The sequence below is a fragment of the Ciconia boyciana genome, chromosome 7, assembly GCF_034638445.1.
Source record: "Ciconia boyciana chromosome 7, ASM3463844v1, whole genome shotgun sequence".
Lineage (NCBI taxonomy): Eukaryota > Metazoa > Chordata > Aves > Ciconiiformes > Ciconiidae > Ciconia > Ciconia boyciana.
This window is the reverse complement of record NC_132940.1, coordinates 28,661,425-28,680,514: the sequence shown is the minus strand read 5'-3', so window position 1 is coordinate 28,680,514 and position 19,090 is coordinate 28,661,425. Positions and strand designations below refer to the sequence as shown.

General features: G+C 54.2%; 2 protein-coding genes across 2 annotated transcripts in view; both read right to left on the bottom strand.

Annotated features, from left to right (window-relative positions):
• The window catches only part of NOTCH2 (notch receptor 2), an 88,377-nt gene extending 86,088 nt beyond the window's left edge, over positions 1-2,289 (bottom strand). The window contains exon 1 of the mRNA XM_072868829.1: positions 2,129-2,289. Within this exon, the coding sequence (XP_072724930.1) occupies positions 2,129-2,210 (82 nt within the window). The 5' untranslated portion in view covers positions 2,211-2,289. The remainder of the gene's footprint in view (positions 1-2,128) is intronic.
• An 8,299-nt stretch (positions 2,290-10,588) lies between these two features.
• On the bottom strand, positions 10,589-19,019 carry SEC22B (SEC22 homolog B, vesicle trafficking protein). The gene is made up of 5 exons (XM_072867858.1): positions 18,857-19,019; positions 18,443-18,552; positions 13,471-13,631; positions 12,992-13,138; positions 10,589-12,599 (listed from the first exon to the last, which is right to left on the bottom strand). Exons 1-5 carry the CDS (start codon positions 18,929-18,931, stop codon positions 12,445-12,447), a joined length of 648 nt encoding a protein of 215 aa, XP_072723959.1. The 5' UTR covers positions 18,932-19,019; the 3' UTR covers positions 10,589-12,444.
• Positions 19,020-19,090: the final 71 nt, after the last annotated feature.

Below are 19,090 nucleotides of genomic sequence, written 5' to 3'. Positions count from 1 at the left end.
GGATTCCTGTTTCACCCGTAGCTGCCTGATCAGAAGAGGAGCAAATTGTTCACAGCGATTATCAGGAGTACCCTCACCAAAAGCGCAGGTGTTGCTGCCCCACCCCAGCTTACTGCAACTTCAACTGCAGCCTTTTGCAAAACTAAACAACGGCTCAACTGGAAAAGCAAGTTGCTACACCATTGGGCTTGCATGATGAGGCAGAGTTGAGCAGTCCTCAACCATAGCGCTTAGCGCATCCAGGAGCCTCCTATTTATTGACCAAGAGGGCTGACATCAGATACCTGCCCTCTCTTGCACAAGAGCATCAAGACAATTGAATATGCACCAGAAAATACCCTTTCGGTGACTTCATCTTTCCCTTTCCCATCAAGTCAAGCCACAGCTCCCTCTCCCAAGAACCAGATGCAGGTCAGTATCTCATGAACAACAAGACTCATTTTCACTCTAGATTCGTCATCTCTGACAACCAGCCTTTGTTTAGCACTGGGAAGAGGTTTCACCCACAATGCCAAAAACTTCTGCAGCATGGGAGGACCTCGACCAGCCTGGCAGGTACCCGTCCCAGTCAAGTGACAAGTGATATCACCGCTACTTCTCCTCTCAGCCCCTGCCAGAGAAGGAACTTGTAGGGCTAGCAATAAGCTGATAAGTTGCTGGTATGAAGGTAGTTTAACTAAGTGGACGTGACATTTAGTCTTTGCAAAAATAGTATTTTGCTGTCTTACTGGACTGTGTAAGCCATTTACAGAAATAAGAGTCCTACTACGCACCACACCTCCACCCTACCAAGAAAACACATTTCTGAATTTGTAAGATACCTACCCTCAAAAGACCCTTTACTTTTCCACCCCTTTTTGGGCAAAGCTGGCCAAAACACATTCAGGAAATAGCTTTTTTTTTACTCCAACCATCTTCTTGCAACATATTAGTAAAACTAAGCAAGTCAGATTTCAGAGGGGGTTACTGGAAAAAAAAGCATTTCTCCCAGGAGACAAATAATGACCATTTCAAAGTCAAAACAGATAGACTGATTAACCTGACTACTCTGTATCCAAGACAGCAGCAGTGGTCAAAACTCTGCAGATGCCAGCTTCCACTCCTAACCATACCAAAGAATAAAATTGCTGAAGTTATCAGCGTCTCGCTCGGTCACGCACTAAGCAACTTCCACTACCACTTTCTCCCATCGCTACACTCTTCACAAGTCATCTGAAAAGCGATTCAGCCTCTCAGGAGCAAAAAGGATGAAAGAATGAGAAGTCACATAAGTAATCAATGACTGCTGGTCCTGGATAGCTTTAACGTGCTGCGAGGCTGCACATGCTTTACTCTAGGAGCAGGACTGCTGCTGGGAGAGGCACGAAATCCATCAGAACCCAACAATTAGGGCTATGCACCCCGCTCTCCAGCCCGGCTGCAAAACATATTGCAAATGCCAACACGTAACAGGGAACAGTGACGAAAAGCAGCAGTTTCTTCAGATGTGCACACATGGCTTCATCACGCCTGGACTGATTAACAGCTAGAGGAGGAGGATACACAGAAATTCTTTCTGGATGTGTGGATATTTCCTGAACAAAGAGGCCAGAAGGAACACGATGCAGAGGTATTTCAAGCGATGGAACGCAGTAAACCCTTTTCTCCCGTATTTTGAAATCAAAAAACCTCAAGCACTCAAACCATTTTTGCAACAGTACATATATCACCGCCACCGCGCTGCCAGTAAAGCACGACTTCCATCGCAGTTTTCCGTTACGCGCAAGAGCAGCCCCCACGGGAGAGCAGCCCCCACGCGTGCAGGGACACGCTGCTCTGCGCGGAGCCCGCAGCCCTCCCGCGGGCTGCACCCCGGGGAGCCCCTGCTTCGCGGGCGGGACCCGCACCACCGCCCCGCGGGGCGCCCGGGCTGGGCTGGGCTCGCAGGTGAGCCCGGCTCGGGGGGCCCCGCTCCACACAAAGAGGCGGCGGCCCCCGCGGGGCCGCCCCCCACGCGCTGACACCCCACGCGCGGCCGCTACGGCCCCGCCGCCGCCGCCCCCCCCCCAGCCTCCCGGCGAGGAGCCGCCCGCGCACCCCCTCAGCCCCACAGGCCCCCACAGCCCCTCGCCGCCGCCCCTCCACTCACCGGCCGCGGGCTCGGCGCGGCTGAGCACGGCCAGCACCAGGCCGAGGAGGGCGGCGAGCGCCGGCCCCGCTCCGCGGGCCATGGCCACGGCCGCTCCCGCCGCCACTGGCACGGCGCGGCGCGGCGCGACGCGGAGGGATCTGCCCGGCCGCCGATGGCGCCTGCGGCCGCCCCACGCGGAGGGACACGGCCGAGACGCGCCGCCCCCGCTTCCTCCGCCGCGCCGCGCCGCGCCCCGCCCCGCTCGACCGCCGCCAGGGGGCGCCCGCCCGGGGACCGCGGGGCGAGGCCGGGAGGGGACGGGCGGGGGGGACCGCGGAGGGACGGGCGGGCTGTGGCGGCGTGGGGCTGGGCCGTGGGGACGGGCCGACGGGCAGGGGCTGCCTGGGCCGGGGAACAGGGCGGTGGGGATGGGGGGACCGGGGCAATGGGGATGGAGAGGCGGACGGCATCGGGAATGGGGGGCAGCGGGGACGAGGGGACCGGGGCGGCGAGGATGGGGGACGGATGGCAGTGGGTACGGAGGGCAAGGGCAGCGGGACACAGCCGTCACGCCCCCGTGGGGTGGTGGTGGCAGCGGTGGCGGGTGCCCACGGGGGAGGACAGCAGAGCATGCCACCCGACGTGCTGGCCGAGGCGCTGCCCTGGCCTTCGCTCAGATGCGGGGTGCAGGCAGCTGCCGGCGGGGCTGATGGGGCGTTGCCCAAGGGCAGGCACCGGTGGGAAGGGAAACCCCAAAACAGCATTGGCCGTCAGAGGTTCACCCGGGTGGGAAGGGGAGCCCCTGGAGCGGGCATACGAGCTGAGCGCCCTACGGCTCAGCCCCACGGCTGCTCGTGCTGCAAAAGCCCAGGAGGAGAGCCGGATTCCCACGGAGGAGGTCTCGGGAGGGCAGCAGGGCTGTAAAGTGCCCGTCATTCGCTGTAAGGCCTGAATTCAACCTCAAGGTCCCTCCCAGTGCTCAGCCATCATTTAAAGCGTTAAAAATCCTTCTGCCCTGGCTCCAGCTCCCCGCAGACTGAGAGCCCTTTGTGTGCGGTGCTGACACGGCAGCCTGGCCCGCGAAGGCAGGATTGTGCCGGGTTCTGGGGAGAGAGAGGGGACAATGAATAAACTTCACTGTTTTCCCCCTGTAATTCCAGAGATCCCAGAGCTCCTCCCAAGCATGGAGCTGCATGGTCAGTGCTCTACCATCAGTCACGATTATTTTTTCCAGGTATGCCGATGCAGCCTGGATGGAGAATCCCCCACCATCCCACACAGCTGCCGGAGCTTCCCATCACTGCTCCAATGGCCGCTCGCGGGCAGACGATGGTGCCTTCCAGCTGCGATGGCCGTCCCACAGCACTGCTCCTGGCACACCTCCCTCCACACAGCTTCTCGCCTGCCGGGGTGGAGACCAGACTCCCAGCATGCCCAAAACTTTCCATATATAAAATTATGGGTAGCAGCAACCAATGCTTAAAAAAAAATTATCATGAAGCCAAGCTGGGAGTCAAGGAGGGACAGGCAGGAATGTGACCAGAACAAGGAGGGCTTGGGGTTGCTCTCCCTAATTCAGCGAATTCAGGAGGCATTCTGGTGTTTCACTGAAAGCTGACATTTCCAGCTCCCCCCAGTGCTGAGCGTTATTTATAATCCCTGACCTTGAAGCAGCCAGTTCTCCATCATCTGCATTTTGCTTGGCCTGAGCACAAGGTACTTATCCCCAGCGCAGGGACAGCACCCGTGGCCGCCCCGGCACAGCTCTCGGAAGCTGCCATGAGGGAAACCAGCTCCACCTGACAAATGGGGCTCATCAGGGGAACCCAGCCCGGACGAGGGAAGGCATTGTTTTGCTCCTGTGGGTCTGGGGAACCTGCTGATTGCTCCCATCTCTCCGCTCTGATCCCGCTCTCCTGGGTGTACGTGGGCTTAGCCACCTGCAAGGGACAGCATCCCACGGCAGCTCTCACCCGGAGAAAATGGGTGAGAGCAGCCACTGGCATGGTAAAGGTTTGGAGGAGATGGACCTGGACGGATAGCACGGGTTTTGCAGCTGGGGAGGTGAGGGCCGAGCTACCCACAGCCACCCTGGCCAGGCGGGTTGCCCGTGCTGGGAGGGAACGTGCAGGGCAGAGCAGGGAGGGGAGAGGGGCAGGCACCCCGCTGTGTCCCCACACCAAAGCTCCTCAGTTAGTTCCCCATCATCCCCGTGGGTCTGTCTTATTAAGCAATAAGCTGTTTGCAGTGGAGTTAAAAATATGCTTCAGCATTGCTTCGTCACAGTCCTATTAACAACACCGTATGCAAACAAGCAAAGGCTCATCACCCGGGGCACCCGCCAGCAGAAGTGACCTGACCCTCCAGCCCTACCACACGTCATTTCACCCCCAGTTTCCCACCCAGAGATGACCAGCGGCCAGTGCTGGAACTGGAGGGCTGTGGCAAGGTTTTCCGTAGTTTCCGTCTGGTTTCCCCCGTGCCTTGCCCCGCTTTGCCCACGGAGCATCTCGCGCGGGTGTGGGACCTGAGCCCCAGCCACCTGGGTGGTGAGGGGAGGCGGGCAGGGTGATGGTGCCTGGCAGAGGGCTGGGCGTGCGCCGGCACTGGAAGCGATGCCAGCTGAGGGATTAGGAGAGCTGAACAGACTCCATATCCACAGCATCGCTAGTTAAACGGTCCCGGCAGTTGGGGAAATCCTGGCACTTTGGCTGACAAAGGCAGGGAGATCAAGCCCTCTTTGCAGCTCCATGTTAGGATTCTCACTCTGCAATGATTTTGGTTGCCTGCTCCACAGAGCAGCAGCTCACTCATTTCAATCTCGGCGTGTGCAGACCGCTCTCCAGCCCCAGCACTCTTCAGGCTTCCTGCCCCACTGCTTCAAAGCCAGCCCTGTGTGCTGGCCCTCGAGCTGTCACCAGCGGGTGGAGGCGGGTGGAGGCACTGGGCTGTCACCGGCGGTGTCGGGGTCCGGGTCCCCCCGTTCCGCAGGGACCCCCCTAGTGATGCCGAGCGGCTGATCTCTGCAGATGGCGTGGCTGGCTGTGAAAGGGGGTGAAGGCATCCTGCCCCCCACCTGTGCTCGCTCTGCTCAGGGAGGAAGCCCACGGTGACAGCTCCTCCCCACGTCCCGTGTGGCTCATCACTCTGCAACCCGGGGGATGCTGCCAGGCAGAGGTGCCTGGGGCCTCTGTTGTGCTCTCCCCAGCTCTCCCTGCAGAAAGCAAAATGTATTTAAACAGTCTGAAGTGCTTTTTGGGTGTCTGTACATGGTCAGTGAGCAGCGTGGCGCTTCTCCTCTGTCCCTCACCTTGGAGGAACCGCTGGTTTCACCAGCTTTGCATTGGCTCTCTCAGAATCAATTGTGTTTTCTTGCAATAACCTTTCAGTGACATTTCTTGCAGTTCAGGCATTCAGATCTCAGCTCAGCCCACACCCAAACGCCTGCCTTACATCCTAGCATTTTACACACCCAGATAAATGTTGCCTCATTTTTACCTGTCCCTGGTCTGGGGGTCCTTAGCACATGCTTGAGTCATATATCCCAGCTTTTTCTTTTGCGAACAGAAGAGCTGGAACACTGTTAAAATGGAAACTGACGGTATTTCATAGTTACAAGATGTCAGCAGCCAAGAGGTTTAAGAAAAACAGGAGGGAGAGAGGCTTCCAACAAAATCCTTGGGGCGGGCAGCCTTGCGTTCGCACCATGAATAGCTTGTCCTGTGGCTCATCTGCTAACTCTTAGCATTCACATGACTTGGCTTTTGCTGCAATTACCTTACCTGCCAGCTAGTCTCGTCTTAAAAAAGCCCAGAGAAGTGCAAAGGCATTCCTGCATCAGGCCCTGCAGGAATGTGCCGAGTGCCCCAAGCTGCCTCTGCTGCCCTGCTTAATCGCCGGGGGAATTCGTACCCTCTGCCTTCCCCACCGCCGCCCTCGCTCCCAGCAGCCCCTAAAGTATTTATGTTGCAGACAGAGCCACGCAGCTCCATGCACGCAGCTTTTACCAAAGTTGGTCTGACATACGGGGTGGCTGTGAAGCTCCCAAAATGCTCCTGGCTCTGGGGACATGATGGAGTAAGAATTCACGTCACTCCAGGCAGCAGCCAGTGCTGTAATGACGGCTAGCACAGGGCTACGGCCACGACTCAAGGAAGGGGCAGTTGCTCAGCACCACTCAGATCTGTCCTTCAGTTGCCTTTTTCGGGTCTGTACCTGGGGCCGGCTGCATAGATGGGAGCCTGCAGCTCTCCCTCTCGGTCAGCAGCCACTGGGGAGCTAAAGCAGTGATTTGAAGCAAGCAAGCACCCCGCTCCACTCCTCTGCCAGCGCACGCACGGCCCATGCAAGCCATCCTTCCAGGTCCCCATGCAGGTAGGAGCACCGGAAAGCAGAACAGATGTTTCTTCCTATTCCTGTGGGACTCAGGGCCCAGCCTCGCTCCCTGGCTGTGCCATTACATCCTGCCTGGCACCGGGAGGGAGCCCTGCGCTGCTCCGCGCAGCCTGCTCCGAGCCCACGCTGAGCTGGAGACTACCTGGGCTCCCTTCTCACCTCGATGGTCCTCTCCTCTCCCGAGGCAGATGCTGGGGGCAAGATGCCATCACAGCTGCGAGGGGCTCACGGCCGTGCATGGGGCAGGGGGGCACACAGCTCCAGGAGAAGTCCCGGGGAGCCACCTGCACCCCAGGCTCCCATGGGCTCCGGCACCATGGGGACCCATGCAGGTCCTGGTGCGGAGGACTTGGGGTCACCATGACTCCAGCAAGCACATTTAGTTCTGCTCCTCTATGCAAATCCTGCGTCTGCTGTCACTTTCCGGGGCCCCAGCAGCAGCCGACAGGGAGGGTGCACTTCTCACTTTGGGTGCTGTGCCACGACGGGGCTGGGGAGTCCCGTTTCCAGCGAGCGCGGGTGGTGTGCCAGGGGAGCAGAGCATGCCGGGGCGGCCAGGGAGCACCCGCAGGGCCGGGGTGCTGCTGGTGGGATGCTGGGGGAAGGAAAAGAAAAAAAAAGCAATGACAGAGGAAACAGGTTTATCATCTCTCTGCAGAGTGCCGGGGCTCAGCCGCAGGGGGTTTTCTGAGCCATGATTCAAAATCACGCTGGGCTCCTCCATGCAACTGTCAGCCCAGAGAAGCCCTGGGGGGGGGTTCTGGCAGCCCCACCGGGGTGGGCACGGGGAGCGGGGACTCCCCAACTTCTGCTTTATCCCCTCTGGCAGGTTTGCGAGCTCAGGCGTGACCACAGCCAGCCAGGAGCAGCCATGCAGGATGCTGTGGGGCTCAGTGCTGTGGGCACAGCCCCTGGCAAACCCCGGGGCACCCCTGCACCCGCAGGGGACCCAAACGGTGCCCGAGCCGGGGGAGAAGGGGGACAGGCTGGGGGGGGGAGGTGGCACGGCTGCCCCAGGGGAAGCAGAGCCAGGGACATGCGTGGGCAGCAGGGTCAGAGGCTGTGAAGGAAGCGCAGGCAGAACATCTGTGGTGGAGTGGTCGTACCCCACCTCTCCCCAGTGCCAGCTGCGGGGGCTCGGGAGCAGCCGGACCCCCAGGGACCCCCAAAGGGCTCAGGTCTGGGGTCCAACAGGGACAGAGCGAGGAGGCTGCTGGGGCCAGGCCCATGCCCCACATCCTGCCCTGTGGCTTGCTGAGTGCTTGGGGCCAGGGACCAGCCCAGCTGCATCACCCCAGGCGGGAGGGACAGGACAGTTTGGGCGTGCGCTGGGACTGGATGCAGTGCTGACTCAGGCCCGTGCGGGAGGGCTGCTCCCGGCAGTCAGCTGCCTGTGGCCAGCTGCCAAGCCCAGCACCCTGCCATCTGAAAAGCCTTCATTTTCGGGCAGCAGAAAATCGACATCCTCCTTTCCAAAAGGTCACCTCAGCAGCAACGCGGCAGAGCAAAGTGCGAGGAGAGGGTGGGGAAGGCGACCTCCTGAGCCCCCCAGCCTGGCTCTGCAGGGCATCCCTCCCTGGCCCCAGCGGGATCGAGAGCCCCCCAAAGAGACAGAGTGTTTGGCTGGGAAAGAGCCCCTGCGTGCCAACCAGCCCCACAGCAGCCCCCAAGGGAGGGAGGACAAGGACTAGGGGGTCGAAGGCTGAACCCCGAGCCCTACTGCCCTGGCCATTGCTGCCCAGGCAGTTTTCTGGCATCGGGTGCCCCAGGAGGCACTTGCCCTGCTGCAGGGATGCTGGCACAGCCCTCCATGCCGCTGGGACATTCACTCATTGGAAAGAGGCTGACAGAAACCACCCGGGGTCAAATTCGGGAAAGATGCTGAACGTGGGTTTTTCTGAAAACCTGCCCAAAAGAGGGGTTTGTGAGTGCGAGGAGCTGGTTCAAAGCAGGGGAAGCAGCTGGTGTCCAAGTGAACACAGAAACCAAAACCTTGCAGTGCCTGAGCAGCTGCTCCCCAGGAGTGGTGACGGTGCAGAGCATTGCCATGACCCCTGCCAGGTGGGACCTGGTTTATATTTGACTCTGTGGCTGGAACACCCTGCCAAGCCTTCGCCATCCTGCCGCGCTCTTCCTCCCCGCAGTGCCGTGCACCACCCACAGCAGGTTTGGCAGCGTCCGGGAACCAGCTCTGCCTGTCTGTTCTCGCTGCTTCGCATTTTAGACGCCCGGAAAAAAAAACCCCGCCACTCAGCAGCACTGGCAGGCCTGGCAGTGTAAGCCACCCAGCACAGCCCTGTGATGGGCCAGGGTGGGCACGGCCACGCGTGGTCTCTCCAGCAGGCACCGTCCCCAACAGCACCCCTGGCCCCGTGGACACAGGGACACCCAGGAGTGCCCAGACCTGAGCTGAGCCAGAGGCAGCAGCAAGCGCAGCCAACACCGACAGCTTTTCTGAAAGATCACTCTTGTGACAAGGCTTGTCACCTCTGCGCTCGCACGATGAGCAGAGCAGCTCCTGGGGCACCTCCCACCATCCCCTTTTCCTTTGTGCCCTGCTGTTCTCTGCCCATACCCCATGCCAAGGGCTTCCCAGCAGCAATGGGCATTCTGCGGGGCCAGGGAGAGCCTGGCTCTGCCCCTCGCACCCTCCAGGACAGGGGGCTCGGGTGCTGCAGGGCTTTGTGCTGCTCCCAGGTCCCGCTTCGCCTTCTGCTCCGCATGCGCCTGGCGTGGGACGGAAGCTCTCAGCCTCTGCCAGGTTGAAGGGACCAGGCACAGGAACCGGGGGGACGCCCGGCGGGGGAGTCCAGCAGGCGAAGGCTGTTCCAGAGCCTCTGGAGGCAGAGGGGCAGCTCAGAAACAGAAATGAGATGAGCGTTGGGTAGGAGGCGACTCGGGCAAGTGTCCTGCTGGGAAGCGTCACCATCCAGCTCGGTCGCAGCACCCCAGCTGCATGACGGGATGAGGCCAGGCAGCACAGCCTTGTGTGGCACAGTACCAGGAGCCCTTGCAGGCAGATCCCCGGGTTCATGGGGAGGCAGCCCAGGCCCAGCGGGGCTGCGGGCCTTTGGGGAGGCCAGGGCATTGCAACGGGATGGGGGTGCCCTCAGGAGGAGCCTCCTTCGTCTCCCCAGCTCCGGGCGCTGCTCTGCACCGTGCACCAGCTCCGGGCAGGCACTGCCATCTGCAGGCAGCGGCTCCGGGGCCAGCTCTGGGCCTCTGCCAGCACCAAGCGCAGGGCACCAGGACTCCCAAGCGAGCAGCAACCCACACCCACACCCAGCAGGGCTGCACCCACTGCTCGCTGCTGCACACCAGGGCAGGGAGCCACGTCCCTGAGCCCACGGGTGCTCATCCAGCCCAGCCTCGAGCAAGCTGTCGGTTAATGCATGGAGAAACCAGCAATGGCTTCTCCTCCCCAGGCAGTGGGAATGGAGCCACTAACCTCACACCTGGCTGCTCAGGAAGTGCAGACAGCCCCCAGCAAAACAACCCCCGACTACACCTCCCTTGCACAGAGCATCAGCAGCACCTCTGCCCTGTGCGAGGGAGGAAAGGGGGCTCTGTGTTTTGACCGCAGCAGGGGAGTTGCTTATAAAATGCTCCCTGAAGCCCCATGCTGGCCTGTAGGAGAGGAGTCTTCCTTGTCTTCCTCTTTAGGCAAGTGGCATTTGCAACTCCGTGCCCTGGTAATACCGATGCACACCATGGGGGACACATACCCCACTCGCAGTTTGTTCTGCTTCACGTGTGCCCCACATGAACAGCATCACCACAACACTGTCCCCATAAAAATCTGCCCACACACCTGTGAGGCTCTGCCCATGCTGAGGAGGCTGCGGGCCCACATCCCACAGGCAGAGACACATGCCGGCAGGGAAAGAGACCCCTGCTATAACCAAAGTAGAGTCTCTCTGCCAGAAAATGGCCGAGATCATGTTTTTCAACTAATTCTGCCTCCAAAAAGGAGCCCTTATCCCAGGTGGCTTCAGCTATGGGGCCTTTACCTTCTTGTATCCCCAGAAGGAAAGAAAGCCTCCTCCGAGATCACAGAAACAAGACACAGGAAACTCCACGCTGCAGAGGGAATTATTCAGAAGCATTTATTTCACTGCTGAGACTGGGGCTGCAGGAGGCAACTGCTCACCAAGCTGCCCACTGCAGAAGCATCACTCCCCTCAATCACGACAATCCACGTACGGTCAGTGTCTGCTCACCTTTCAGCGCCTATATTACACAGACCTACATCACTGGGACATTCACCTGTTAGGGACACCACTTAAAAGCATTAAAAATAATGATAATAATAAAGCAATCTACAAAGTAACACTTGGAGGCATCATGCAGAAACCAGATGATTTTAGACTACATGGCAGATCAGATGCGCTAGGTTTATTGGTGGACGAGTGCTAACTACTTCTCTGCCAGTCTAACATGGTGCCAAGCTGGAGAGCATTCCCAGACAGGACAACAGCTCCCTGTTTCCTACCCGGTGGCAGGAAACACTTCCAGGTCACAGTTTATACGTCCAGAACTACACAAGATTATGTGCTTGTAAAAGGTGCTGGGGAGTTCTGAAACTTCCTTCTGTGACACTGCCTGCTTCCTACCAAGCGACAGACACTTGAGTGCAGAAGAGTGCCTGAGCTGTAGGGTTTCTTTTTTCTCTCTTTTTTTTTTTAAATAAAAATAAAAGCTGACTGGTAAAATGTTATTCTTAGCACAGGTGGACCAAAAAAAAAATCACATTACACTGGAAATATATAGATTGGCCCATGAGAAAGAAGCTACCTACTATTGCCCCATGAGGAGTTTTTCTTCACCTACAGTTTCAACTTCCCAAGTGAGGTAGGGAGAGGGTGACCACAGGAAAAAAAGATGGCGTTTCCAAAGGATTCCACTGTTTTGAAGTTATCCTTTTGAATCCTTCATGTAAAGTTAAAGTGTTCTTTAAGGAAACACTGCCTTTTCTTCACAACATTCAGAGTTTTGGTTTTTTGGTTGTTTTGGGTGAAGGAAAGAGGGAGAAAGAACACAAGCATCCCAGAGATGAAATGCTGGCAGTTTTGACACATTTTGGAAGGAAAGCACAGTTATAAAAAGGAAGGAAATAATGTAGTGAATCTGCAGATAGAAAGGAAAAATAGAGTGCTGCCATAGTTTGCACTGTGCCCGCCCCAACAGCACTTGAATTACACACCCTGTTCACATGGAAACATACTGTCATACACAGCCATCAGGAGAGGGAAAGTGGACGCTTTCAAACCTGTAGTTTAATTTTGTAGGAATCAGTAATATAGAAGCTTTTCATTGCCCCTCCTAATACTAGACAGAATGTATTTTAAGGCATAATTTAACATCCATGTCTTCCTAAAGCAATTTAACATGTAACAAGCCAAGATGTCAGACACAGAAAACTCAACAATAGCTATTCTGACAGAGGTGAAAGCTATTACATGTACAGTGTAGTATTTGCCTTCAAACAGAGGAGTCTTGTCTTTATAAAAAAAAGAAAAATAACTGCAGACCCAGATTCTAAAAAAGCAAACATTGCCACACAAGGAATGTTCATTAGAGTCCAGTTCCCACTAGAGCTACTCAACAGGAGGATGTACAACGTGATTATGCTAAACCGCACTGATTGACTGTTCCCAGAGCACGTCCCCGGGAGGGGGACAGAACCATGGGAGGCCAAACTCTGCAATTCCCTAGTGCAAACTGCCTCAGAGGAAAAGCCCGTAGTCAACAAGCCTTTACACCTGTTGTTAGGCTTCACTAAGAGATGTAGTAGTCAGGCATCACCTAACAATTTCAGGACACTCCCACAAAGGTGAAGGTCCTTGTGTGGATTCTAATGCACATCCCCCGTGAACAGTGTCCTGCACACATACACCTGCCAGGCTACTGGCTTTCCCTCTTCTGTGACTGCAACCGGCTCACAGCCACCAGAATCTCACATAGACAATCAACATGATAAAAAACACAGCTACGGCCGCAAGTTTGGCGTAAGTGGAACGCATGTTCAGATACTTGGCATCCTGACGGTACTTCTTGGACAAACTGGACAAGTTGTTGGCCTTGGAATCAAGAGCTGTTAAAGGGAAAGGAGAGACAAGTTAATCAAGATTAACCCAACCAGATGTTCCCCAAATGTTACATTAACTGTACAAGTTTCTCTGGAGCAGCTGGAAGCGCAGCAGTTCCACATGGCAGCATGCCCTGTGCCTATCTGCAGCGCTCTAGTGCTTGTCCTCCTGGGATGAGAGCCACCCAAGCTGATGAGACCCTGGTCTTGCCCAAAAGAAGCACCAGTACCTGCCAGGTGCTTCACGATGCAACCAATCTAACTGAAACACCCACTGAGTCCACTGCTTTTCTCAGGAGGCTCAGGGATTAGCAAGCCTTTCCCTCCAGTATGCTCTACCCACCCAGCTGACCGAGGGGACAAGGAACCATATGCCAAGTATCAGCCACGCCCTGTACCTGAAAGTGCCTCTCCTCGCTGTAAGACTTCCTCAATGTTGGCCACCATAATCCTCTGCACATCTTGCAGCTCTGTGTTGATGGAACCCAGGTTCCTCCTTGCCCGGCTATCAATGTAGAGCTTCTTGGTTTTCTGGATGTAGGTATCTGGAACAAGAGGGGGCTATCAGAGGGAATCTCACCTAACACAGAGCAGTCTGGCCACCGAAGGCGTGAGAGCATTGCTGAGACAGTCAGCAGACTGCATGCAAGTATTCACTGGACTGAGGCCAAGAGACTTAAAGCAGGAAACCTGAATCAAAGGACATTTACCATTTCCCTACCACTTCTCTATTCTCTTGCTCAAAACACCCATTTCTCTAGTGCCAAGAAGAGGCTGAACTGTCAATTCCATAGGCCAAGCTGGAGAGGACCCTGCGGCTGCTGCTCCCCCCCCAAGCAAGAAGTTTCCTAAGTAGCCACGGGGAGAGGGACCTCACCAAATTCAATGAAGGAATAGGGCCTGGAGACCGTCGGCACCTTCTTGCCATGCTGCTCATCAAACTCTGAATGCAAGTCTTCCAGATATGCAAAGGCCAGTTTCTTGGGGAATGCAGCTTCACACAGGACCAGGTAACACACTCCTTTCTCAATGATGTAGCTAGAAGAACAGCAGACAGAGCATTAATCAATCAATTTTGAACCTATCCTACCAAATGCCACCCTGCATACCTTTATTCCTACGAGGCAATGAGAACTGAGTACAGGGACTTCCAGTTTGCCATGTCTGGATCAGGTGTAAACCTTTCCACAAAGTTATGGCTTATTTTTTCCTTACCTAAAATAAATTTTCTTGTAGCTTCAGACCCTATACCCGTGCCAACGGCCCTGAACTTTGACTTCACTGGAACTAAAGTTAGTCTGTGAGTATCATTACCTTAACAAAATACCAGCAACAAGAGTTATAATTTTGGAGTAAGGAAGGGAGGACACCCTCCCTCCCTCCTGCAGTCAGAAGGAGGGGAGCACAAGAAAGTTTGCCAGCAGAGTAGAGGGGAAGGTGGCCAACACAGCTCTAAGACAAGGCAGTATAGCCAAGTAGCTGAGGCCCACAAATGGGAAGCTCTATCCTGAGATTAAGGCACACACATGAATTTGGTCTCTGTGTGCTAAAAAGCCACCTAGTGACTGCCAGCTCCTGCTTTCCATTTTGGAGGGCTGGATATCCCTTCCTCCCCAACACCAGCCTGTTGGTGGAGTGTCGCTATCCACATGCATGACCTCAAAGGCAGCTGGGGAAAAAATATAGTGGTGCTAAATGGGTTCTGGTGACTTCCCCTATAGGTTTGCCATGGGTAAGAATGGCTGTGCTACCAGCTCTTTGGTGACGATGTTAGGAGCTCCGAAACGCACGTTGGAACAGGAGCTGGTCTTGCTGTGCAACGCTGTTTGGTTTGTTCCACAGCTGAACACACAGAGAGGTTCTCTTCTCCTCCTCCCACCACCCACCCCCATTGCATCTAATTTGTATTTGTTCACAGAGGTTTAGTGCTGACTTTGTTTCAGTGTGAGCTCCAGTGCCTCTGTCAGCACTGAGAACAGGGGCCTTTCATTATAATTCAGCTAAAAAGCCTACTGAAATAAGGGATAAGATAGAACCAATCTTGAGATTATTTAGGTTATTTAGGCTTTGCTACAACTGTCTGCTGCTGCACGTTCCCAACTACATTTTCCTCCTCATTTAGCCAATAGAAAAATAAAGGCAACAATATTTCCACAAAAACCAAGGGAGTAGAGATGGCAAATAGCCCTGCATACACTTTTGAATGTTTATCTATATTATTCAGGGTGCAATTTAAATGCTACTTTTATATTACCTTCCTTTGACTTTCTGCATAATGCCATTATGTAGCAGTCTAGTTAGCATGAAGATTAACAGTGTATTAAAGAATTGACCCAGTCATGAGGGCACTGTAGTTAAATAAGTAGCTTAAAATTTTGTTAATAGCCACATCAGGCTTACGAAACAACTTCTCCTTCACACTGTTTTTCCAGATAGCCCAACAGGTCCAAGTCCTTTGAATTAACCATCCTCAAGTTCTTTCTGGGCTCAGGAGTATCCATTTCTCCTGCCTCTGTATGGCCTGTGTGCAAATCCCACCAGCCTTCAAATAACAACTGATCCACCCCAACCAGAAGCAAGAAACTCCAGTTACTATAATCCATTCCACAAGCGCGTCCCCACGAGCCCATGCCTTCATTCCTTTTTACATCCCGCAGCTTGGACTGCATCAGGCGTAAGACTAAGTCTACAGTACATCATGCCTCTGTTCTTCCCCTACCCTTGGAGACCTGCTTGACAGCTTGGAGTTCCTACAAATCATCACCCAGAGCTTGATTTAGCCGCTGTCACAAACAGCAATATTTGAAAGTCTTTTGAAATAAGCAAAACTGGTGTCAGATAGGAATTCGGACAGTATTCCCCAAGAGCCAGAGCAGCAAACTCAAGATCAGAGCAGTCTAAGGAACATCCCCATTGGTACAGCTCTGTTATCTCTGCTCAGGCCAGCTGGTCCTGCCTGGAGCTCTTCAGCTGTATTTCCCACTTGCTTTTCCCCTGATGTGATATTAGACATGTTGGATTTAAAGTTGATCTGTCAGCACCACAGGAAGCAAGCGCACCTCATTCTGTCCCGGATTCAGACAATTTTGTCAACCTCAGTTCAGCATCAGAGCAGAGTTCCTGCACAGCTGGGCTTCTCATTTTTACACTTTGTGCGTGCCTCTGAGCTTTAGCATAGCACCCGATCATGCTGACTGCTCAGCAGTGTACGCACACAAGGGGCAGACGTTGCCGTTTGCGACTGCTAACTTTTGTACTCCAGATTTCTGCACACTGAGTATAGCCAGTAGGTTTCTTATAATTATCTTGGATCATTTTGAGAGAGAAAAGCTTTATCCTGGTAACAGTGGCAAAGGCCAAGGGTTGTTTTCAGCACGACAGGTAAGAGCCAGTTCAGCCATTCATCAGCCAAAGGTCAACTACTGACTGACAGCACAGGAGACTCCATCGGTGTTTCTGTGCCTGCACAGCCATGTACACCGAGTGCTGTAGCTGAAAGGGTGACACAGCTTTTGGAGCTGAAGTCTAAACGTTACATTTGACAGAAATCACTTCAAGCAGTCGTCGCTTAAGCTTCATATTTCAGCAAGACTAGACTCTTCACTGAATTGATCAAGCTAAAAACGTTCAACACCACTTCAGCAAGTTCAGCAATATCCTTAGCCACACTTCTGACCCTCGCACCACAAAATGCTCTACCCTGGTTTGTGCTGCCCTCAGCAGTCAGAGCTCCGATTTGGCAGAAAAAAATGGTGTGCTGCATTAATGAACAGCATGGTCAGCAGTCAGCATTATTTTAGACTAAATCTCAAACTCCCTCATTTTCTCCCCTTCCTGTACTGTTATCACAGGAGGCTTTCTGATCTGAAAGTATTATTTTCATATAGGTCCTGCCTTAATGTCTCACCTTAAAGTAGGCAGCAGTTGAGTGCTTTGCAGCAGCAGCTGTCAATTGCCTGTGGAATCTGTCTAGGGACTAACTCAATACAGGAGGAGAAATGCTCCTTTCCCCACCTATCTGCCAGCCAGGTAACCTGGCTGTTTCTCTGAGACAGCTGTCAAAACACGAGCTTGCCCAAGTCCTCCTGCCTTGTCAGAACTGGTGACATTACAGCCACCGTTAAGAGGCTTCTATTGCCTGGGCACTGCAAGTGGCGCAGCCTTCCCTGACATTGCTCTGCTTGCGTCATGGAAGCAACACAAGAAGGGATTTACTAGGATCTACACAGACTCTTTCTCAAGGCTTCACTGCCAGTCAGAGCTATCCCCATGCCGTGCCATGCAAACATTTAAAATGAGAGATTTTTTAAATTCTAGAAAGTTTTAACTTCTAGAAAGAAGATGATGCAGAGCAGCACTTTGCAGTTAATGCTGGCAACAACACCCAAAACTGACAGGAGATAGGGATGGCCAGACTATTTTAATCAGGGCCATCCTCTGATGGCTGTAACTCCCTGTGAAAGGCAACCAGAAGCCAAGAGAAAAAAGATTTTAAAAAATCGTCACAGTTATCCAACTGCTAACCACCAGAAAAGTTGTCCTCAAAACCTCATGGCTTTTGCCAAAGATTGCCCTTCCAAAAAACTCCTGTTCCTGTCTTTTCATGTTGCTGAATCTCTGAAGAAAGGGACAGGGCAGGAGATTTGCTAAAGGACCCTTGTTATAGAAGCAGAGACCTGAAGCCAACCTTGTGCTGCATTCAAAGGCCATCCTTCCACTCACCCAGCTGTAAACATGCACCCGGTCACCAGAGCTTAGGAATCTAGAGGGATCCCACTGCTGGAAGTGTGGCAGAAGTGGTGCCAAGTGCCGGAAATCTTGGCGCATCACTGGCAAAACTGCACAACTCCGCCTCAGTGATCTCATGTGGCACCTGATCTCAGAGACTTCTAACATAATTATTTCTGCTAACAGCATAATCCTGATTCTTAATGAGATCTTGGCCTTGATTAAGTTCTCAAGCATTATTCTGCTAGGTAATTACATGTCATGCAAAGAAGCATTTCCCTTCTCAAACATAGGCTTGCTCTCCTGCCTTTCGCTGACTGTCAATTCTTCCTCCATTTACTTGCTTTTCCAGTTCCCTTGCTATTGATTAGGGAGTAAGGATGTCTGACCTGCACTCTCTGTAAGTTTTCATTATTTTATATGCAAGTTCCCTTGTTAGTGTGCTACTAACACACTAGAGAGGTTTTGGAGAAAGCCAAAAGTGCTTTTAAGTTGAGCATTTCCAAACAGTTTAGGAAATGAATTGAACACACTCAACACATTTGGCAACAATAAGACTGAATTTACAAGATGAGACAGAAAAGTTTGTCACATATTAAGGAAGTAATAATAATTTAAAAAATCAGAGATGCTCCATGTGCTTCTACACATGAAGCCAATGCATGAAGAAGTGCACTCTCACAGGATATGCAGAGAGGAAACCTTGTGCAAGAGGAACTCACAGTGGTACTGCCAGCCTGTTTTTACCAAGGACATCTCTTTTTAAAAAAGACAAAACACAGGAGGTACAGAAGATGCACTGAAAGTATCTTAGAGGGTGCAAGCAAACAGAAAAACCTTAAAGGGAACAGAACCTACATTGCTTTCAGCAAAGGCAGAACGATGAACCTGGCTGAAAAACAAGTGCCAGACAGCAGTGCCAAGAGGTAGCAACTCATACTTAGCAACTCATAGCTTAGGGCAGCTATTACACTTCAGCTAGAAGGGCAGATAGTCGAATAACTCACCCTCTCTCAAAACTCACCCAATTTCTAACAAATGCTCACCCTGACCCAGAAGTGCCTTCACTTATTTCCATGTCGGCAGAAGCCTATTCCCCCATCACGCCTATAGATACTTACTGGAAAGCCATGGCTCCTGCTTCGAGAGTACATCTCGTGGGGGACTGCTCGTTCAGCTTACGGAAGAGCTGCTTTGCTTGACTCTGGTACTGCTGCAGATCGCGGCCTGACTGAGAAGGGAGAACAGGCTGTTGGGGGCGGCTGCTACCGAAGAAACACCACCCACCCGCAGGCAGGGGGGCTCCGGGGGGGGCCTCGGGCTCAGCCCGAGGAGGAGGAACTGCCCCCAGCAGCACAGAAGCGGCTCTCCACCTCCCACCCGCGACCACTGGGCGAGAAATGCTTGTGCAAGAGCCAACCCACTTGTGAGAAGGGGCTGCGAGGTTCCGGCTAGGCCGCGGCCCACCGCCCGCACCTCACCGACACACCGGGCCGGATTCCCCGCCCGCGGCCCCGGCCCATACGCGGCTCCACCTGCTCATCCTCCTGCATGGAGGCGGCCAGCGGGAGCCCGTCCGCCACGCGGGCGATCATCGTGAGCAGCACCATCTCCGCGCCACGCTGCGGTGCGTCCGCCGCCGCCGCCGCCGCCTGCCCCTGCCACGGAGCTAGCCGGAAACTAACGCTGCAACATCCGGTCCCACCGTCACCAGCAGCACAGACACTTCCGGCCGCACACTAAGAAACTGCCCGGGCAGCAACACGACC

What these genes read in the sequence shown, in the direction of transcription:
- SEC22B (XM_072867858.1), bottom strand. Translation starts at nt 18,931, where the DNA reads ATGGTGCTGCTCACGATGATCGCCCGCGTGGCGGACGGGCTCCCGCTG. An exon ending in CTATTCCTTCATTGAATTTG is followed by an intron (nt 13,139 to 13,470) that starts GTGAGGTCCCTC and finishes CTCTTGTTCCAG; the next exon opens with ATACCTACATCCAGAAAACC. An exon ending in GCGAGGAGAGGCACTTTCAG is followed by an intron (nt 12,600 to 12,991) that starts GTACAGGGCGTG and finishes TCCCTTTAACAG; the next exon opens with CTCTTGATTCCAAGGCCAAC.